Below are 24,250 nucleotides of genomic sequence, written 5' to 3' on the forward strand. Positions count from 1 at the left end.
GAGCTTCTGTCCAGTTCTAGGCTTTTTTGGAATAATTAAAACCTGCAGTAACACAGAAATGCACTTCTGGATTTAATATCCAATGCATTTATCTGTTTGGAAGACCATAATCAGCACAAGATTCATTTCAAAAGAATGGCTTTGCATGTTACTATGCAACAAACTGGCCACATTTATCTGCCACCTACAAGCCTTACCCACTACTTACTGTCAGGGCTATTCTCTTTGGGATTATATTAGCAACTGATGCCTCCAACACAGTTTAAGGAGCCATCCTACATATGATTTCAGAGGCACTGTCATTGAAAATTTCTACTGAGTTTTCACGCAACTCACATTTTCCTGCACCATCCTGCCATTTTTCAGCCTTACACAGTCACATACTGATGTCAGTGCATTTATCAAACAATTACCATCAGTTACCTGAGAATTTGAGCTTCACAGACATTTTATGTGCTCCTGAGATACTTCAGGGTATTGATCCGACAAAATACACCTCAGTACATTGTAAAGTAGTTGAAACTGCATATCCAAAAAAGGAAGTTAAAAAGAAAAAAGAAGCCCAAATTAATTTTCACTTGTTGCTTCCCATATCATCATCATTCTGTCTGTCTAGACATCAACAAGTAATATTCTAGGAAGAAGCCTTTATTTTAAAGAAGGATACCCTCACTAGAGTCTCCAGGCACTGAGCAGATTTCTACAGATGACTAAACATTGTCTCCCTGTCACTTTAGGTCTATATGTGTTCCCTACAATTCTTTCCTGTCATAAAAGGCAAGTACCTCGTGTAACAAGGAATGCAAATGGTTCCTTCTAGAAGGTTTTCTTAAGAAAAAAAAACATATATATGTCAATATTATTAATTGAGAGAAAGCCACTAAATAATACCAGTTCTTACATTTGTTTTCTGATCCTCTTTTATTTAGAAATTTAGATACATTTATCAGGAAAAAAAGACTTGGGTTAGCCCTTAGAGTATCTGTGGAAGGATCATATATTACCTCAATGTTCATCAGACAAAGAAAGTAAAGAAAAGATTAAGCAGAGATAGAAATTACATCGCCTTATGTCATAAGGAATTATAGTGGTTCTGACAGGTTACATACACAGATGATCATCTGTAATAAGCATCATACTTGCATAATCAATTTTAAAGTCCAAAGAAAACAGATCAGAGATAAAGCATCCAAGAGATTGAAGCTGATATTGAAAAGGTTGAAGAGAAGTCAGTAGTGATAATTTAAGAAAATAAATTGTATTGTTAGAAAAAACACTTGCAAAACTTCACTTACAATATGCTCAAAGAGAGCACTGAGAACTACACTAAATATAGAGTTTCTAGGCAGGATGGGGAAATAGGACATCAGAGAAAGCTACGGTAGTGTGTTACAAATATATCTGAGATGACTACAAGGGAGGTTCTTAACATTCTGGAAAGAATTTAATTGTATACATGTATTTTCAAAATGAAATTTAGAAGATTTATGAGATTTATGATCATTATGCCAGTTAAATCCTGGCAGCGACTTCAAAATAGGTACTGGGAAGCAAGAATCTCTTTCCAAAAGAGAGTTTGAAATTCTCTGGAAATTGCAGATTAGAAACCAACTTGAAATGAAAAGTTATTTTACAGAATATTTGAGTAATTAGATTTGGCTAACTGCTGTTCTTGACAATGTTTCTTGCATGTCCATAACACTGAATATATTTGCATGATTCTCAATTACATCTATAGAGGCCTGTTCCCCCCATTGCTCCTTTCTTTAACAGCAAGCCTCCTGCACCTTTAAGAAAAGTACTAAGATATTCTGCTTTCTTCTTAACTGCAGAATTCATCCTCGATCCATATGCAAAGTTATATTCTACACAAGGAACTTAAGAAGAAAATTTTACCCTAAATGTCTTCTAACACAATGAAAGGCTCTTTTAAGCAGATATCAAAATGAAGAAATAATAATGATAATTATCACATAAGTATGACAAAATTGCATAATGAGGTACAAATACAAAGCTGAATTTAATCAAAAGGTCTTCTTGTAGGTGATTATTTATATTATATGTATATATATTAACTTAGAAATAAAGTTTCTTATTAGGATGAAAGCAGAGTTTCAGATGCTCTTCTTTTATTTCCTATTTAATGGAGCCTGTTACCACCAGTATTATTTTGGTTTTCTTAGTGAGAGAAGTAAGTTTTCTAAGTATTTTATCCCTATGGTTCTCATTAAACTCACTGGAAGTTTCTTTCATTTTCACAAAACTGCTGTGAAAACTGAACTCCTCATCTACTGCAATTACAGGGTTGCAATTGGCACTTGTTAACTATTCAGCTTGTTCTACAGAGTAAGAAGTTCCTGGAAGTTTATCTTATGGTAATATAATCATTTTAGCTATTTAATTTAAATGCTTAAAGTAGAGGTCAGCCAAGTTGATCTGTGTCCCATCTGTCGTGTTAAAATCACATGCCAAGATAGTTTCCATTGCAAATAAGATGAAAACAGGAACATCTTTGACCAGACACTGTGGACTAAAATAATGTCAGACCTCAGTCAAAGAGGTTGAAATTGAACTGACCACAGACAAGGGCAACAGATTATTTTTTTTTCTGCAGCTCAAGGGAAAATACTAGAGAAACATCTACCCAGCCTGTATGAGGTGGGAAACGTTGATATTTATGGACACGAGTCTGATTTTCTCATTTCCAAAGAGACTTTATATTATTAAAGCAAGGTGTCAAAGCAAGGAAAGAATCTGATGTAAATGAAGCATTCTGGGTTTTCATAAGAAGGTAATTACAAGAACATAATGCCCTCACTGTAAGAAATTGAATACAAAATTAGAAAAACAAAAACAATCTCTACAGGAGAAAACTTTTACTTCAGACATTAGTAATTACAGGTTTAAGACCACTGTACATAACTCAGCATCAGCTGTTAAAACGGCATTATTACTACTTAGCAGGTTAGGCTCTCCATAGAGTTGCATGAGTAAAGTCTCTTCAGCAGGAATGCATGGCACCTATTTTAGCTATTTTAGCTAAAAGCCCCTAACTTGGGATTGCAAAGAAGTCCTTGTTTTGTCAGTAAGAGATAAAGAGGGCACAGACAGAAGCCATCTAAAAGGATAACTGACAAATCTAAGACCAAAGTCAGGGACAATGAGTCTCATATTGTTTATCATTAAATTCGTAGCTATTCAAAATTAATCCTGGAAATTTACTATATTTACTTTTACCGGTTTATATATAGCAAAGTGTAGGCTGCTTTTAATGGCTTCTAAACACTTGAAGATTCTTGCCTACTTCTATCTAGTTTACTATTTTAAGTGATAAGTAAATAACAAGACAACCAAAATCCAAGAGATGGTATGGTTTAAACCTAGAAACTAGAACAAGGAGAGTGAAAGCCTCAATGATGAACTGCTGAAAGGAATCATGATGATTAGACTTTTTCTAAATTTGCCACAGGTCAATGGGCAAATCACTTTGCCTTATATGATATTAACTGCAAAGTAAATATAATGTTAAAGTTTCAAAAGTTTTCCCAGTGAGTTCAACAAAAAACCTCAAAATTTCTAGAAAGAAGACTTTTGATACATGTACAAGTCAAAGATGTTTGAGGCAGGAAGTATAACCCAAATCCTTATATAACCTGAGCTGCTGTATTTCCACTGAGTTCACTCAAGGTGGAAGGCATGGATTGAAACCTGTTTGATGGAAGCTGTCACAGCTCCTGTGAAGATGAAGAAAGTCTTCTCATCTTATACTGAACATCTGCTTTTATATGCTTCCTTTTGGCTTTCAAAATGCCAAACATTTTTTGGAATATTAAATATTATCATAAAATGAAAAGAAGAAAAGTTTGAAGGTGTGGGAAACAATACTTCACTAGAAGACAATATGTATTCCTGAAGTGGCAGGTAAAAGCAAAGAATGGGAGGTTAACAGTAATATTGGAAACATTTTTGTCTTCTGACATTAATGACAGAAAATTATGGATCATTCTAATAACTGCCACCAAAATTGAATATATTTAGCTGACACCTATTTCATTTTTTAATTTAGTTATTTGCACATGGAGTGATGAATTTTTTCTCAACAGAAATTGATGAGTTTTATTAAAAATAAGAATGAACAGTAAGTATAAAGTAAAAGATGATCGTTGGCCATGACACAGGTGAGATAGAACAGAGGTTCTGCAGAAAAACTAAGGTAAAAGTGTACTTGCACATTGCACTCCAGAGATCCTGCTGTTTTCTGGCTTTTTGCCATCTCATTCTCTGCACATCTTTTCAGATGGAAAAGCTGGTATCAGGGACTTTCACAAAAGAAAATATATGGTGTGACTCTGAACTTGCTCTCTAATCAAAAACGGATGGAGAAGAGAAAAAAATAAAAGATTCTTCCTTGGGGTGAAAATGAGTTCTAGAATATTACAGTACATTTGAAAGACTGGATGAACAGGCAGTAAATGAAAAGACTGACTGAAAATAATCAAATGAAATGAATGATTTATGTCTGTAGTGCTTTTATATATTAAAGGTTTTAAAAATGACTTGTCTCAAATTAGTATGATTAATATTTTATGTTTATAGTTTATGTTTATTTTATGTTTATTTAGAACCTTTTGTATAAGGTTGTCAGTGATCTGTCTATGCTATTTAGACTTATTATTCAATGAAGTAAACAAGGATTATAGTAAAACTGAAATATATGACATTCTATGATTTTATGATAGAGATATGAATCCTGATGTGGAATTTGATCACCCTTTGATTTTCCTTACTTAGACAGATTAAGTGAAATATTAAAGCTTCCTATAGTGTTTGACTTACAGTGTATAACAAGATAATAGAGCAATTAGTTCCCATCCTATCTATAGGAGACTGTGTAAAAAGTGTGCTGACCACAATCCTCTGGCTGTGACGATTCTATCAATTCTTTATCCACCAAATAGTCTGTCCTTCAAATCCTTAATTCCCCAATTTAGAGATAAGGCTGTGATGTGGGACCATATCAAAAGCCTTGCACAAGTCCAGAAAGGCAGTATCAGTTGCCTTTCCATTCCACTTCATCACAAAAGGCCAATAGATTGGTGAGGCACAATCTGCTCTTGGCAAAGCCATGCTGACTCACATATCACCTCCTTGGATGTGCCTTAACATGTCTTCCACAAGAATTCCTTTATCTCTTTCTTAAAATTGGGAGTGATATTTCCCTTTTTCAACTCACCACAGATGTCACTTGACAGCCATGACTTTTCAGATATGATGGAGAATGCCTTGACAGTCACATCAACCAGTTCCTTCAAGACTTGGGGATGCATGTCTTTTAGCCCCATAGATTTGTGCACATTCAGTCTCATGAGGCAGTCCCAAACTTACTCCTCTCTTAAAATGGGAAGTGTTTTGCTCCCCCAACCCCACAGTCTGTGTATGACTAGATGTTGACTTTTGTAGGTATGGCAGTCAGTAGCAGCTAGTGCCAACATTTCAGGTATGCACTTCAGTTTTTATAACATAAGCTAACAAAATTACCAAACATTCTTTTGTAAAAGGGATGTCCTTTGATTCTGTCTGACAGGGATAACACAAAGCCTCAGATCTTTTTTTTTTATTAACACTAGTCAGTTACGCTAGCATTCCCATAGGAATAATTATCCTATCAAGAAAGTTATACTGCACATCAAATGAAATATAGCCATTGATTCTTTTGCATTATCCCCACATCTGTCAAAAAACTTCCATATGTTCATTGCCTTATTCTCTTCTTAATGTATGGTGCTGAATACCATCACCTTTCTTCTGACATTTTCTTTTTTCTTCAACAAAAACATATTCGAAAGACTTTTCTATAGCATAACAAATGCTAGTTTAGGATCTTATTAGGATTTTATAGTGGCTCTTAAATGCTTCCTTGAGCATGGTAAAATTTACAAATCTCTTTAAATGGTACAAGTTATTTCTCAGAATGGTAACAGTTGATCTGCTATACATTCTGCATGTCAATGTGTAAGAATTGTTCTTTTCTTATTTTGACTACAAGAGGAAAAAAAAAACCCAAGGCATTTAATTGATACTTCAAAGGGTACAAATGCAGAATTGCAGGCTTTTGAAGAGACAGTAACAGTTTCAATGTTAGGCAAAAAATACCAAGTCAACTATTTGCCTTTGACAAAAGGTTCCTTATAAAGCAGTGACTTGACTTTCTCACCTAGCTACGATAGCAAAGATATTCAGGTGACATCACTACCCTTAAATCACTCACGTTTTAGAAGCAGGGCCTTTGTCCTACAAATCTTTCGACTACAAGAAGCATAAATCTTGACTTTAGCTCTCTTCTCTATCATGTGCCTTCAACCATAAGGTATTGTAAGGAGATTAAGACTTGCAGAAACTCTTCTCTTGAACTTTTGAAGTCTTGAAACCACTTCAGTATTGACCGAATACATTTTTACCTGGTGTTTTATAACTTGTCTACTGTAACAATAAACTTACTGTGGAGATGACACTTCCACTCTAAACTCCTTTTCTCAGCTACTTACAAGTTTCTCAAGACCTTGTCTTCAAGCTGACATTCCTTATGCTTTCTCTAGGGCCAAAGGAAAAACTTTCTGGAGCTTTGAAGAAAATCCACTTAACACTTTTAGTTGATGCTCTGAACTTCAAAATAAAGCAACAAGACCAAACATTTTTCATGCTATGCCATGAAGTCAATCCTTCTTACTATCATAGAATGGCTTGTATTGGAAGGGACCTAAAAAAATTTTCTATTGAATCGCAATACACACTTTTGTTACACTGTAATTCTAGCAGAAAAGTAAGGTGTATTTTTTTTTGTTTGTTTAGAAATCTATCTTCAAATCAACTTGTAAAAAGCATTTCAAACACTGAGGAGCCTTATTATTTGGATTACAATCATACTCATCATACCTACATATTTTCTGAATGAGTGTAGTATTTACCTAATGACGTATTTGCACTTCTATATATTCTCATTGAGCTCAAGTTTATATCTAGAAAGATAATGAAAAATAGTTTACTAGATTCATGTCTATCTGCAATGTTGGATTTTCCTATTTTCCATGGATTGTCAGCAAGTAGTAGTAATAATAATAACTAAACTCTCAAAAAACATCTAGTCCCATATATACTTGAGTTTCAGCACCAGTATTGCAAGCAACACTGATTTAACATTTTCCTCATATGCTTCTATAGAAAAGAACTTCCAGCAAAAGACGTGCAGTTGTCCAAACAACAACTATCCTCAGGGAAACAAAAGCATGGTTCATCTATCTCTGCTGGTTGCCTGAAAATCTATTTTCACAGAAACATATTTTAAAAGTAGCACAGGGCATTGAAGACTTAGATTATATGTGGGAAAACACAGTAACAACAGTTATTGAACTTATCCAGAATGGCAAAACCTGCATTTCCTCACTCAGAACAACAGAAAATCCCAGAAAAAGACACAAAAGCATTGATGTGACATGACCTTTTCAACTAAAGACAAAAAACACATGCTTACAAGTATTACTTCCATCTACTGAACGGTGAGAAGAAGTCAGAAGGTTTGGGAAGTTGTTGGATGGATGTATAGGTAAGTATCTACATGAAGAACGGAATTACTATAACAAGCATCTTCAGTCGCACAGATGAAATGTGGAAAAAAATGTAAGTGCTAAAAATTATGAAATATCAATATTTGAATTACAGGTGGGGTAATAAAATTTACTACTAAGGGAAATTCACTGTGATGTTACTGTACTTAATCAGTTATTCCAAGAATCAGTGAAAAGTTTCCAATAAAAACTTGGCATAAAGGAGATTTAATTCATAATTTAGTCTTCCTAAATATTAATACAACAAGGTATTAATGAAGTCTAGGTAAATTGATCTGGTGCTACTGTGAGCACTCAAATATAGCTTACTGCAAGTTTCCCTATGTATCCTCCTTCTCATATTAAGGATTCCAACGAGTCACTCACATTTTGGCAGTGTGAAATATTTTGACACTTGTGCAGTATCAACTAAATGGATACAGTACTGGCACGGATGCATACAATACCATTATCTCCGTGCTTGTTAGAACCTAAGTAACAGAATACAGGGACATAGCAGGATAGGTTACACTGTGACCCACACACTGCATGAGCTCACACAACACGGACAGCCCTGTACAATGTCCAGTGAACATATGACATTGAGGTTTGGAGATAATGTTTTCACATTTACATATTTTGATCTAGATTAACAAGCATACTACTTAAGGGTCCACATCTGAAATTGTGACTCATATCGCGAGATTGTATTTTTATTTGTTTATAAATCAAAGCTGTTACAGCTTTTGTTAGAAGTCATGAGATTTTTTTTTTTAATTACAATTTCTTTTTCTGTTTCAGCTAGAAGCCCCATCATTAATCAGGTCATTTTCTCTTCAGGCCTTTGACATGGCTTTTCCCTGTGAATCTCCTATGATTTTTGAGCATTACAAAATGCCCTTTATTTATAACTCATTTTCTTGCAAATGCTCTTTTCAGTCTCCTCAGAAGCACTTTGCTTGCACTGAACTTTCTCACTTCCTAAGAAGTGCTAAACCCTCTGTTTCTGTCCAACAAGCTGAAAAAAGCTCAGGAGATCTACTCTCTTTTGCTACAATAATGTAAACTCTTAGCATACTTTCTATTCTGTCATGAGTTTGGAATATGAACATATTTAAACCTGTATTTAAACCTTCTCTTTGCCTCTCACTAATACCCTTATTTCTATCCTAAGTTACGTGGTCTAAGAGAGATGATCTTCATTTTTTTGCCCAGCAATATGCTGGATTCCCCATCTCTGGAGACATTCGAAGTCAGGCTGGATGGGGCTCTCGGCATGTGATGGAGCTGTAGGTGTACCTGTTCACTGTAGGAGAATTGAAACAGATGGCCTTTAAAGGTCCCTTCCAACTCAGATGACTCTATGATGCTATGGTTAAACCCTTCTGTTTTACAGTGAAAACTGAGAGCATAGTTCATATCATCCACTGGTTAAAATATTGCCATGTTAATACATCATAACAAGAGAAAGATGCTAAACAAGATGCTAAATAATTCACCGACGTAATTCTAAAATACCCAGAGCAACAAAAATTAATCCAAACAGAACTGAGAAAATATAGGAGTAAAAACACTGTTTTTTTAAAGAAGCACTAGGAAAAGCAGTAGTTATGGTTAAGGCTTCCCAATACAGACGTAATTAATACAATTTTCAAAAATCAAATGTGAGTCTATGAATAAAGAATGAGCATGGCTGGGTGGAGCTGTCTAGAAAATATCACCTCTGAATAAATAACATGTCACGTACCTCATTTGCCCTGCCTTAAAATCTTAACCTCTGCACCTCCACAGTCAGAGACTGGAAATGGGGAAGGTATCTGAATTAGACATCACAGAATCATAGAATGGCCTAGGTTGAAAAGGACCTCAAAGATTGAGTTTCAAACCCCCTGCCATGAGCAGGGTCACCAACCAGCAGACCAGGCTGCCCAGAGCCACATCCAGTCTGGCCTTGAATGCCTCCAGGGATGGGGCATCCACAACCTCCTTGGGCAACCTGTTCCATGTGTCACCACCCTCTGAAGTGAAAAACTTCTTCCTGATATCCAACTTAAACCTCCCCATCTCAGTTTGAAACCATTTCCCCTTGTCCTATCACTACCCACCCTCATAAACAGCCATTTCCCTTCCTGCTTATATACTCCAAGTATGGAAGGCCACAATGAGGTCTCCCCAGAGTCATCTCTTCTCAAAGCTAAACAAGCCCAGTTCCCTCCACCTTTCCTCATAGGAGAGGTGCTCCAGCCCTCTGATCATCTTAGTGGCCCTCCTCTGGACCCACTCCAAGAGCTCCACATCCTTCCTTTGAGCAGGACTAGGGAAGTAATCCTGCCCCTGTACTCAGCATTGGTGAGGCCTCAACTTAAGTACTGTGTTCAGTTTGGGGCACCTGAGTACAGAAGGGGCATGGAGGTGCTGGAACTAGTCCAAAGAAGGGCAACAAGGTTTGTGAAGGGCATGGAGGGTATGTCCTATGAGAAGAGACTGAAGGAACCTGGTCTGCTTAGCATGGGGAAAAAGGAGACTGGGTGTAGAACTTACTGCTGCATTCCAGTATCTGAAAGGCAATTACAGTGAGAGCAGAGTTGGTCTCTTCTCACTAGTACCAGGACAAGGAAAAATGGCCTTAAATTGCACCAGGGGAAGTTTAGGTTAGACATCAGGAAAAACTTCTTTACAAAAAGGGTTATTAAGCACTGGAGATGGTTGAGCCACCAGCCCTGAATGCGTTAAAAACAAAAACATTTGGATGTGGTGCTCAGGGTTAGGGTAGTATGGATAGATTGTGGTGATCTTTAATGTCTCTTCCAGCCTGAGCAATTCTATGATTCTACAACTCCTGTGCTGGGGGCCCCAGGCCTGGATGCAGTACTCCCAACACATTGGGAGCAATTGCACAAAATAAATGGAAGTCATTCTCAACAGTAAATAACACAAATCTTGAAGTCAATACAGTAAGAAAAGACATTATCTTGAAACAATCAGGGCAAAGATGTTTTGCATTGAAAAAAAACCATGATTATAAGAAAAAACAAAAACAAAAAAAAACACACAACTTGCTCTATGCAGTGCTGATTTTATAGTTATTCTTCTTAGCTAGCAGAGGAATAACATATGACAGCAGAGATGCAGGTGGCCTACAGTAGGGGCAGAGGCCTGACTATCAATCTTCTTCCAGATTCCTCTTGAGAACATATCCAGTGCCCTTAGTACATTGGAAGTGAGTAAAAAGATGAGAGAGTCAACAAAAGTCAGATAAGAAATTAGCTGCCCTTCTGCTAGGTATATCTTAATATTTGTTGAAAGATACATACTTCTTAGAAACCGCTCTACTTGCTCAAATGCATCCTTCTTCCAGCTGGAAACAATGGTCAATGACAGAGAAAATCTAGTGTCACAAGCAATACCCAGCTGCAACAAGAATAAATAGAAGGCAAGTGATGTTCCTAACCATTAGAAGGACAGGCAGATAGCACCTTCTGTTACCAACCTCTCTAAGATTATTGTCACTTGCTGAACTTCCCACTTCCAATCACAGCCCATTTTCTGTGTTAAGAGAACTTTTTCTATGTTGTCAGAAAACTAATGGGTTGTTCAGTCACGAATGCTAGTAATAAATCTCAGCTGCTAAGTGAGGAGGCTTTCATATTTCCTGCTCAGTGGAAAGATATATCAAAAAATAAAACACAAAACAAAACATAAAACAAATTGAAGGTAGGTACACCACATACCTGCACAGTGCTGATTTCTTGTTGCTAAACAGCATGGGCTGAGCAGCCATACAGTTAATAATTTAACACCACATCATGATAAAGATACCAAGGACTCATGCTAACCATCTGAAAGCAGTGACTCTGGTAACTAGTTTTAATTCTCTTAGTGATGAGGGAGTAATTAAGGAGCTTCTCCCTAATTGCTTCACTTCCCTAATGGAAATAAATAAAAAAAAAAAAAAACAACATGCCTACTGCAATTGTTTTAAATTCAAAGTTTAGGCTCCAAAGGACCCCTTTCACTAATAGCATTATATACCACATCACTTCAAAGCAGTTCTTTCTATGGAAGATTCAGAGGATGACTCCCACTCTAGACACTGTGAATGTACTAAGGTCATACATTTCAAACAACTGGTTAGGAGCTGTCATTAATCCCATAATACATGGGATCAATTAATTAAAAAGATACCAAGAGGTCCTATTTGTGTTATTATCTAATTTTAAATCACATAAACTGCTATTTGATTGGAGCGTGCAAGATAGACATAAACAGGTATTAAAACTTAAAAGGATTTTATCTTGGGATGATACTGTGCCACAGCAACCACACAGCAGAGTATCAAGATCAGACTTGAAAAGTAAACCTCTACCCAAGCAGGTGTTATTCCCTGGAAAATATTTAAAATATTACACTGTAATTAAAAAGGGTGTAATTGGACTTCATCTCTTTTACAGACACAATAAGTAAATGTGGTTTATAGACAAACTTTATATAAAATGTATAGATATGTGGTTAAATAGACACTTTTGGCTGATAAGTGGAAAATACTGGGAAATTACTTGGAATAAGTTTCTCAGCAAGAAGAAAACATTTTTTTGTGAAACAAACTCTCTTAAGAGTAAGGAAACAAAAGCAATATTAAAGAATTGCAGAGAAAAGCAAAGTGGCCAAAGTACATTTTAATTTATAGAAAGTTCCCCATAAAAGTGCATATTTCCAATAAGTGAAAACATAATGAAAGTGTTCAGTCATTCAGTAACAAATAGGGACCTAGTGGCTTTATATCTACAGTCCCAAAGGCAGAGATGTGTTCTATTTGAAATGAATCTACCAAATCTACCACTTCCTTTCTTTTGTTTTATCTTCTACTTTTTCGGGAGTTAGAAAAGAGGAAAAGAACAACAACAACAATCATTGCTCACAGGCTGCTTACGTTATGTAGCATATGCTTATTTTGTATATCACAGAAAGAACCGTGAACAAAAAAGTTACCCTTGGATTCCTTTGCTATGAATATATTAAAGTGCTATGCTATGAAATAAAGAAGTTCAGCAATTTAAAAATAAAGGAAATGGAAAAATTAGTAGAAAATGATTGAGATAACACAATCAGTATCACAGTTTGTAGCCTGCTTGTTTGTTTATTAGAAAATTTTACAAACCTAACTATGTTGATGAAGCACCCCTCCAGTAAAGTTACTCCTCTTTTAGCCAGCCTGGATTTTATCAGAAAGTTTATGAGGGCAGGTGCTGAGGGATTGTCTTCATCGTTTTCTGTAGAGAATTGCTCCATTCCCAAATTGTTAACTTGCACCCATGTTTGTGTTAATAGTGCAGCCTGAAGATCACAGCAGGATTCTGTAAATAATTCTTCCTACAGAGGACTTCGCAAGCTCCAGAGCCAGATCCATACTGCCCAAAGGTAGAAATGACTTTTGCATGAAAGCAATCGTGAAAGTTTAGACATTGATTAACTCCTTTAATACCCTGTCTTCTTCAGGGACAGGTGCACAAGAGCCTTGGAAGAGCAATTATTTCCATGCATCACTTTTTTTGTAAGATGACTTCTGATGTGTTGATCTAAAAAAACTAGAAGAGGAAATTGGTACAAATCCCAGCGCACTACAAATGTAGTTCATATAGCGGCTAACAAGTTAAAAATAAAGAGGCTCTGGCTTTTTTTAACTTTCTTGTTTTTATTTAAGAGTTTAGTAGCAGCACAGCAGGAATTTTCATCTCGAAAGGCTTCTGGTTCGTTTTGTCTTAAATACATATACTCATTCAAGGTGAAGAGATGAACTACCTGCAGCAGGCATCCAGAAGAAATCACTGTAAAGAAGTTCAAGCCTTTCATATGCTCAGTTCAGATAATTGGACTAGTGGTTTTAATAATCTTCAATACACTCATGATGCTTACTAGGAATTAAGAACATCTGTTGCCCATGGGGGGAAGAAAGGCCTGAGATGGAAATTCAAACTAAAATAAGCATATGAAACACGAGGTTACAGAAGCAGCCCACAGCTTCAAAAGCAAATTCCTCAACTTGAAGGGCTTGAATTAATCTGATCTATGACCTTCTTTATATTCCTTGATTAGAACCAAGGTTTGTCATCTTCTAAACGTTATTTATCTAGCTAAATTAATGTCAAGTACAATAACAGGATAAAACCTCATCAGTTTCTAAGAGCAAATCCAGAGAAGTATTCATTTTTCACAATGGAAGTTGGATACAGAAACTCTGAAAGAATATTGACACTTTTATTCATTACCAGAAGCAAACAGCTAGCTGTATACTCTGATAATGCTGTGATGTGCACTTAAATAAAAAGAACAGAAAACTTCAAGTAGAGATAGTATTTATGAAATCTCTCATGTAGGAACACTCTTTGTTCCTTGAACTAAAGTTTCAGAAATAATGAGTCAATTTTTTTCTTCTTAGGCTTGTTGCCTTAGGTTTGTGTCTACCCTAAATTCCAATTCTGTTCATGAACACAAAACGAGGTATCGTAAATGCTGTGGGCTCCTTATGAAGATCACTAGTAGCTTCTGAAAGGAAGATACTATGCCACACCACAAACTCTCAGCATTGCATTGATATTACATGTACTGTAGATTCGCACCAAATAATAACTTCAACTGCAAGTCCAGAATCTGAACACTGCCCCAAATAAACCCTGGCTTTGCACTCCTTGTGGATTAAATGCCCTGAGTACCATTCTGAAAGGTGTTTCCAGAGGGGGAAAAAAAAAAAAAGCAAACTATTGGGTTAGATATTAGATATTACTACTGGTGTAAATCAAGACTAAATACAGTGTTGAACACCATAGAAAAATTTCATTTTACACTTTCCACCCATGCCTCCTCTCCTTCTTAAATCAAGTAAGTAAGTAGAAGTCTCTGAGCAGGTCCAAATCCTCATTTTCTATGCTGCCCATGCTAGCAGTTATTCTTCCCTCCTGTCTTGAGTGTGCAAGCCTGTTACTATATTTATGATGAGAAAACATATGACCAGCCTGAACTTGGGAGCGACAAATACACTTCTTTAAAAATGAAGGGTAGCCTGCATTGTACGTTACGAAAGAGTTCAAACACTACCTTTTGTTCTTCTTGACATTTTAAAAGAAAAACAAAACAAACTAGAACAGTGATTAAAAAAAAAAAAAACAACACACCAAAAAACCCTCAACTCCCTGAAGTCATTCCAGTATCCTTTTCAAAATGACAGCTGCATGAGCAAGAGGAAGTTAATAAAGATTCCTGTGAGCCAAACAGGGAAAGGCACTATAAACCAAACAGGAACAGAAATGCTGTCGTTAGGTTTCACCAGCTACAAGCTATTATCCAACCTTGTGATGCTATTGATTTGCTTGCACTATATCAAACTTTAATCACCATAAACCATTGCCTAACACAGCTCTTCCACTAGCAAGTACTCTTGGCATATAACTTGCATTGTTTTGGACAACCCTGGAAATCTTTAAGCTTATATGAGATGAAACTGATAGATACGTGTAGGCTCCATGAAGAGCTTCATAAAGAACAATCTGTATAAAATTGGTAGGACAACTTACTTTCAAAGTATTGTTTTTTTCAGTTTCAAACTTGGTGCTGAAACATTTCAAGAATAAGAATTCATTTTTACAGTATTAGAATTGTTGGAAGTAAACTTCAAGGAAGAATAATGCAACTGACTTTAACTCCTCACTAACCAGTGAAGTCCTGGCAGACCTTGCATAAAAATACATAATAAACAACACTTAAATAATTAGTAGAGCTCTAGTGTTGTTTTTCCCCCCCATCCTTCTTGTGAAGATGGAAAGCCTGATTTGACTCACTGCTTCAGCTGTAAGGTCCTATAATATGAATTCACAGTTATTAGTTACAAGTCAAACATCTCCTCTTGAAAGCAAGCAAACAGCTTGCTTTCATAACTCTGTTGTCTACTGCTGTTAAATTTCATCTCCCAGAAAAAACTAACTGAATTTAGTAATTTAATGGGTGAAGTTATAACAAAAAACAGTCCAGCAAGCCAGAGTGAAACCTAGAAAGTTCTACTAAACAGAATAAGAGTTCATTAATAACAGTATTTGATGGAACAACTTCTCAGTTGCAAAACACTCTTCAAAATAACAACCACCATTAGCTGTGCATTTTCACCAGTGATGAACAAGAGCCTGAATGCTGCAGTCAAAAAAAATGCACTAGTGGAGGTGACTCACTGTTTCATAGCTGCTTAACAGCATTATCACTAGGAAAATATTGCCCATGCAATCCATCTTTCATCAGCCTGAACAGATAGAAGTTAGAAGGTACCAAATATAGATGGTATGGTAGAGCAGCATTTTAGGACAGCCCAGCCAAGACTGGCAGCATGCTCCATGGTCTTCAGACTCGCAAAGGGTATGCTCCAGACTAGCATCTTATTGCCACCAAAAAGATCCCACACATTTGTCAGAAGAACTTTCTACTTCAGTTGAGAGCAACAAAGAAACCCGTAGTCCTCTCAAAAGCTGGGCTGCTAGTGATTTAGGACAGAGTTCATTGTAAGAATCAAAGTCTTTCAGAAGTATAGCTCAATACATGTCAAGTTAGTAGCTCCCTAACAACATTTTCTTTCCTCCCTGCTTAAGAACACATAGTATAGCTAGAGAGAAAGGATATTATTAAGCTACTACATATTCTTCAAAATTATGCTAATACAGGGAAGTTCATAATGCCACATAACACCAAACAAATCATTGAACTGCATTTGTCTTCAAAAAATACAAGCATTTTCCACAGTTCTTACACTCTCAAAGGGCAAATGGCAACAAACATTGCCATTTTCTTAGAAGTCTATTCAGTGAGCATCCAGCTTTCAATCATGATGTTTTATTCTCCCTGTGGGAGAACTGAGCTATTTCAGTATCACCCATGAAGCCTTGAATTTATTGCTTGTGACTTCGTATGTCTCTTCAGAAACACATAATACTAAGTACATATATGGAATATATACCTTTCAAAAATAAACATGACATTAGATTATACCTTCTCTATTTGTCCTTCTCCTGTTTTTCCTTGGTACAACTAGCGCTTGCTATCTGAAAGCAGTATTGGTCAGTAGCAGATACTCTGAAGCACTTGCTTGGCTTTGTACTTTGAAATGGAAACCTGATGTACTATCAGTAAAGCTGAACTGAAATTTATTTCTCATCGCTCTCAACTTTTGACAAAATACCAGAGACATATTTCAAATATGCTGAATTGCTCTAACAAGCTACTAAATTATAGCACGTGCTTTTCTCAGCCATCTAGCAAGATATTTGCTGTGCCATCACAAAGTTGTCCCAAACTCCTGAAGCCTGCATGACATAACTGCTTCCTCTGGACTTCAGCTGATGGACTGCTACCCTTGCTTCTGTTAGAGGAACAATGTGGAAGCCTAGTGGCATCAATGAGATTGCTTACCTCAACGAGCTTGTTGGCATGCTCACGGAAGACCTGCGCATACTCCTTCACTTCTTTCTCATTACCGCTTTTGGCAGCCTCGATGAGAACCAGCAACGGCACATTGGTCTCCAGGAATGAATCTGATATATGATCCATTACTGCCTTCCGGAGCTGCAATGAAAAAAAAAAAAAACAAACCAGTAAATAAAAGGAGAATTATCAATATACAGTCCCACTGCTTTCATTGGCCATTATATTCAAGCAATGATGCGTAACATCTCACAGCATCGTACAGGAGTTTAGACTTTTTCCTTCCTTCCTTCCTCCAAGCTACACATTTGCAGCAAGAATACAGACATTCAACTGCTAAAGGCCTGAGATTCATGCTGACTCATGCCTCTAACCCCAGTGGACTGAGTGGCTCTGTCTGGGATAATGATGATTTCTCACATAATACACTGAAAATTGATGAGAATTGAAAGCTGCACATTATTTATAAAAAAAGTTCAGCTCACTTTAAAGCCAAATATGGATTAAGAAGCTTAACTTCAAATAACCATTAAGATATTAGTCTGAATGTATCTAAATCTCCTCTAACTCCTGCACTGAATATTATTTTGAGTATATCTTCTAGCACGCGCCTTGTGCTTCATACTCTCCCAAATACCTCCAGTAGGTATAAAGAGAAAACCTAAGGACTTTCCAGGCAAGATTAACAAACATGCTACAATTTATTCCAAAGAAAAAAACTCCATAAAAGTTTTCACAGATTAAACCTGTTATTTCATAAACATTGTTTGAGACAATATTATTCTAAGAATTGTGTCACTGATGACTTCTCTACTTTGCTAATAACTACTGATTCATGTTAAACTTCGCTAAAATTTGAAAGACAGACAGAAAGATGAAATCTTAATTCTATCTGGAAATTTAATTACTCTATAGGAGTATGGATCAGAAACATTTTTTAGCATATTTTACTCTGCTACTGTGTTGTTAAGAGTGAAAAAGAAAACTAACAACATGAATTCAGTGATAACAACCTGGGGAGCCATTTGCCCTGAAGCTCTGGTTAGCCACAAGTCTCCTTCAATCATTCAGTTAGATGAATGTTCAAGCAAGGTAAATTTTTCTATTTTACAGTCTAGACTAGAAAGCTCTCTCTAGACCAGGTATCACCTAAACACCACATCATATAGGAAACTGCTATATTATTAGGCATAATAAATACATTATTTGAGATACAGAGTGTGACAGCAGAACACGACAGCTCTATTTCAATAAAGAAAAATTTAATCTGGAATATTTCTGTCCAATCCCATAGTGGTACATTAAAAACAAGCAGCAAAGCAACTTCTTAGAATATATGTACTTTCATGTGGTTCTTTTTACATAAATTACAGTTAAAGAAGCCGGTGCATTAAGAACAGCAATCCTTAATTCCCACAAAAAGTTAATTCATCCCAGATTACACCTGGAAAATATTTTTCCACCTACAAAATGATTTGAGTCACTCAGAATGGCTGAGACATCAATATACATGAAGAAGGAGGGAAAAAAGAATGAAAAGGATAAATTCATATGAGAGGCTTACCAAAGGCTAGGAAACTGGACTGTGGTGGCCACTACCTATGACATTGTCATCACCTGTTCTCTTTCCCTCCCCTCCATCTTCTTTACAAGAACTTCATCTATAGCCAATGTATGTGAAGAGATATTGCCAGAAAGGGTAAGTCTCAAGTTTACTTAATTACCCACTGCAGATGTCCATCTTCCAACACACACTGAGAAAACCTGCACCTGAACTACATGCCTCACTTTTAGACATTTAGTTAGAATTCTGAAGTCCAGCATGTTGAAATAAGACAGACTGTAGTATTTCCAAAGAAACACAATGTAGAAAAAAAAATAAATCCCAAGTGGTCTCCATTTAATTTCCAGGGAAAATCCCTTCAGGAAAACTCTTAGCTCTAGTTCAATACAAGACTCAATAAAACACACTGTTCAGTTCACTGTCTGAAAAATTACTTTAAATCTTAAATGAACACTTCTTCTGTTTATTCCTTAGGGAATGATATTTCAGAAGCTTAAGAATAATGAACTTTTTTTTTTTTTTTTTTTTTTTTTTTTTTTTAAGATTAATATGCTATTATAGATCTGATCATTCAGTGGCATCAACAACAGGATCAAGTGCACCTGCATGAAGTTTGTGTGTGGTTGACATGTCTTAGGAACAAGATGTTGTCTAGGGAGACCTAGACAGGCTCCAGAAGTAGGCCCAGGAGAACCTCATGAGGTTCAACAAAGCCAAGTTCACGGTGTCACACCTGGATTGTGACAACCCCTGCTATCAGTATGACCTGGGGGATGTAAGGGTGGAACGCAGCCCTACCAAAAAAGATTTAGATGGGAAGCTATACCAGAAGAGCCAAAAGTGTGCACTTATAGATCAGTAAGACAGCCGTACCCTGGGCTACATCAAAAGATGCATGACCAGCAAGGCAAGGAAGGTGATCCTGCCACTTTGTTCCATGCTAGTGAGATCTCACCTGGAGTACTGAATCCAAATATGGAGTCCTCGGTAAAGGAGAGATATGGACCTGTTAGAGCGCATCCAAAGGAGGGCCACAAAAATGCTCCAAAGGATGGAACAACTCCCCTGCGAGGACAGGCTGAGAGAGCTGGAGCTGTTCAGCCTGAGGAAGAGAAAGCTCTGAAGAGAAGACATGATGGGGAAGGGGGGAAGAATGGGGAGAATGGTACACAAAGGGGGGATGTAAGAGATTTAGATTGCATATAAGGAAGAAGTTTCTTCACTTCAGGATGGTGAAGCACTGGAAGAGATTGCCCAGAGATGCGATAGATGCCTCATCATTGGAGACATGCAAAATCAGGAGAACATAGCTCTGAGCACCCTTATGCAGCTGTAGATGTCCCTGCTTATTGTGGAAGAGTTGGACTAGAAAGTCTTTAAAGAACCTTCCAACTCAAATAATTCTATGGTTCTATAATTATAAGAACGCACCTCATGGAACCCTACAAAAAGTCTCAAGATATTTACATGTGTATTCACACATCTTATTTTCATCAGGATTAAAATCACATCTTAGAAGACAATAAAAGAAAAGCACAATAAGAGCATCAGGTAAGCAACAATTTGGGGCTTTCCACTGCAAATATGCAGCAACATAATATTTGAATCAAAATTAATGAATAAAATGGATATCCTATGGTAACTCTATGTGGCTTTCTGCAGATATTTTGAGCAGTTTAAAAAAATTCCTGAATTCTTCCCTGTTATTCATAGAAGTCAATAGCACATTCCTAACCTCTCTTGTAAACAGGCACAACCATCTTCTAAAGAAATTATATTCTGAGTTTAAGGACACCCTCACATGAAAGTTAGAAGGTATATTTAATGGTTTTTATATACACAGGAGAACACAAATTTTGCTATCCATCACTACAGGGTATAAAGAATGACTTGACAAAATCATTTATTAGATGTGACAGGAGTATGAACACAAGACATTCATCCAATTGCTCAAATGGATACATGACAAGGTAATATTAATAGCACAAGACAAGACATTTAAAAGTATTAGCTCAGCATTACCAGTCTATTTGATTCAATTAAGGTAATTCATCAAGGTAAATAACTACTTGAAAACTAATCTTATATGTTCCTCAGTACACTGCAACCACGTCCAGCTAAAGTGATGGCTTATGCATTGAGAAATTTTATGGTTTCATACAACTGACATCAGCTCAGAAGGGAATGAGAAAATTCTGTGACCTGAATTTAAAACGGTCATAAAACATGCAGTGAAAAAGGTCAAGTTTTACTCTAAAAACAGCATGAGATCTCATGTACACCGGTAAATTAAACAATGTCTTTGCTATTCCTAGTTTTTCCCCCATATTCTGATGTAAATATTGTGACACATAGTATTACTCATATGGCAATGATTAACTTTTATTCTCTATAACTGAATTTATTAAGTTAGAGGTGGCTTCAAAATGAAGACAGTTTCTACTACATTAAACTCCAGTTGTTGGAGGAAAGACTAAAAGGTCTACTTAATTCATCTTGTCTTGAAAACTTAATTAACATACAGTTAAAAGAATAGTAAATTGGCTATATGAGCATAAAAACATAAGGGAAGCATCAAGACCTGCAAATACTTTTTAAAGTATGAATAGTGAAGATAGCTTTTACGTCTTTCCAGTTCAATCAATTTAGTCAGTTTACAGTGCACAGTCAGTTGCTGTTTTTGGTAGCATCGTGTTCTACTGTTCTAAGCACTATTTAGGGCTGTTTTATCATCGTCAACTCACAGCTATAATTGAGCTCAAAGAGGTTAACTTGCCCACTGAAATGTTTTCCATGGCTACATAACAATTTTTAGAACCAAAATATCTCAGTATTACTTACAGTCTGGTAGAGAATTAAATGTCTAATCTGACATGGAAAGGGAACATCATAACAGGAGAGTAATGACTCTAACATATTCTTTAACTTTATAAAGACTAGCAGTATGAATTGATCCGCAAGTCAAGTTAATCAAAGAGCACCTTATTTGCCACTGCAGCCTGGAATGTCTTTGACCCAGTCCCCTCATAATATTCTTCTCCCGAGATCAGAAATACATGGATTGGACAGGCAGAATTCAGTTCAACAGACATGGAACCAGTTGCAAGACCATACCCAGCATTGTGGCCAATGGCTCAGTGTCTGGATGGAGATTGGTCAGTAATGAGACCAGTGCTTTTAAATATCTTCATCAATGACACTGACAGTAGGCTTGAGCACACCCTCAGCAAGTTTGTGGACAACATTAAGCTGTGTGGAACACTCAACGTGCCTGAGGGATGGGATGCCAATCCAGGGGAGACGTAGACAGGCTCAAACTGTGGTCCAGGAGAATCGCATGAGGCTCAATAAATCCATGTCAAAGATTTTGCACCTGGGTTGTGGCAATCTCCACTATCAATACAAGCTGGAGGATAAAACTCAGCCCTGCCAAAAAGGACTTGGGAATAATGGTGGATGACAGCTGGACATGAACCAGAAATGTGCCCTCACAGCCCAGAAAGGCAACCATATCCTGGGCTGCATCAAAAGAGGCATAACCAGCTGGGTGAGGGATGTGATCCTTCTCCTCTGCTACACGCTGGTGAGACCTAACCTGGAGTACTGCATCCAGATGTGAAATCCTCAGTATAGGACAGATGTGGACCAATTGGAGAACTAGTGGAGGGCCAGAAAAATGATCCAAGGGATTGAATACCTCCCCTGCAACGACAGGCTGAGTGAGCTGGAGCTTTTCACCTGGGGAAGAGAAGGCTCTGGAGAGAACCAAGAGTGGCCTTTCAGTATCTAAAGGGAGGTTACAAAAGAGATGACAGTCTTCAGCAAAGTTTGCTGTTGCTATAAAATCTCAGTCAATTCTACATACAAGCCATGAAGACACAAAGCAAAGAACAGCAACCTGGAGGGTAGTGGATATTCATCCTGTTAAATCTATCTTCATAGACTAAACAGCAAAAGGATTAACATTCAAAGCATGCATCTCACAAAAACATCTAAGTTACAGATTTCTGGAATATAATACATAAAAGTTTTAAAATTTGAATTTAGGAGAAAAAAAAATCATGAAGTGCAAAGACTGATTCTACTACTTTATGTATTTTTCCATTTTCTCTTTCAAAAGAGTCTTTTTCAGTCATGTGAAGACTGGGGATTAGTTTACTGATGGAAAGCAACTTGCAATAATAAGCTTTGACCAGAAATTTGAAAGGGACCAAGAAAAAAAAAAAAAAAAAAAAAAAAAAGAATTCTTCCTAGTCACTAGCCATTACAAAGGAATTCTCAATATTGAGAATTACATATTACATTACATAGTTTTACATAGAATATAGAATTACATAGAATTATATTACATAGCCAGAACCATAATACTGGCTATACCTTAAAGTACTTAAATAGTTAATCCACATTGATTTTTTTGCTTTATTCATTTTACATGCATATGCTATAGAACTCTTCAGAAGCTTATCAATTTTAGTGGCTTAAAAATTGTGGTATCTATTAAGAAATAATGATTTCTGGACAAGAATGAACCTTGCACTTGCTAACAGCATTAGAATAGTAATACAAAAGTACAAAAGATCTAAGAATGAGGGATGCTTTTCCCTCCTCACCCATTTTATGAGCATTATGAGAGTTATGTCTTGTTTCATGTCTGGATAAAACAATAAAATCCTTATGCTGACTGGAGGGTTCATGTAGTATCAAATATTTACAACTTAAAATAAGGAATGAGACAAGGCATTAACATACTAGGAGGTAGTACAGAGGGTACCATCAAAAAAAAAAAAAAACCCACAACAAAAAGAAAAACAAGAAGTACAGGCAGAAACTAAAGAGACAACAGTACCAGTGAAATCAAAATAGCCCAGGGGGGATTAAACAGATACATGGTCACAAATTTTAATTACCTTGACTATGAAAATTCTTCATGAAGTTAATGCTTACTACAACAAGCATACATTGTGACTTCACTCAAGAGCAGTCCCATCTAAAAGGCTTAAAAGGGCTAACGGAGCAAGCATTATATTTGTAACACTTGCATTCCCATCTAACCAAGCTGCCATATTAAGCATCTCTAAGATCTATAGATTTAGCCAAAGCAAAAGCTTATGACAGCTGCCTGTGGTAGACCAATCCAATGGAATTACAAACAATGGCAGAAACTAAAAATTGATTGTGTTCTGAAAAAATGAAAAAAAAATTATCCTTCCCAAGAGTCATGAACTCATATTATCCTATGGACAATGATGAGAGACATTTGATACCATGAATTACCATCCACGTCTTTACAAAAAGAGTTTACAGCAGTGGGATTACAATCTTTGTTTGTTTTATAATGCCCTTGTCATAATTTCTGTAGAGCAGAAACTGAAAACAAAACTTGCTGTATATTAGCAAGCAACACAAAAGACAAACTACTTAAGAAATGAACAAAATTAATGGCAATTAAGAGACAACTGCAATGTTGAAATCCCATTTGGAAATTAGATTCTACATACTCATTGCCATTGCTCATAAATCCATTAGGAGGAGAGAGTTAAGAACATCTTTGGGAAGGGACTATGTTTTTCTTCAAGTTATATTGCTCTCTTCCTCCTGTTACTACATTATTGACAATGAACATCAAAAT

At 36.5% G+C, this 24,250-nt stretch overlaps 1 protein-coding gene across 8 annotated transcripts in view; it reads right to left on the reverse strand.

The window, feature by feature from the left end:
- Positions 1–24,250, reverse strand: part of CTNNA2 (catenin alpha 2) — a 456,804-nt gene that overhangs the window by 72,490 nt on the left and 360,064 nt on the right. For all 8 annotated transcript variants that reach the window (XM_048942164.1, XM_048942165.1, XM_048942167.1 and 5 more), the window contains one exon: positions 17,046–17,198. In XM_048942164.1, the coding sequence (XP_048798121.1) occupies positions 17,046–17,198 (153 nt within the window). The remainder of the gene's footprint in view (positions 1–17,045; positions 17,199–24,250) is intronic.

Source organism: Lagopus muta, chromosome 4 (genome assembly GCF_023343835.1).
Source record: "Lagopus muta isolate bLagMut1 chromosome 4, bLagMut1 primary, whole genome shotgun sequence".
Classification (NCBI taxonomy): domain Eukaryota; kingdom Metazoa; phylum Chordata; class Aves; order Galliformes; family Phasianidae; genus Lagopus; species Lagopus muta.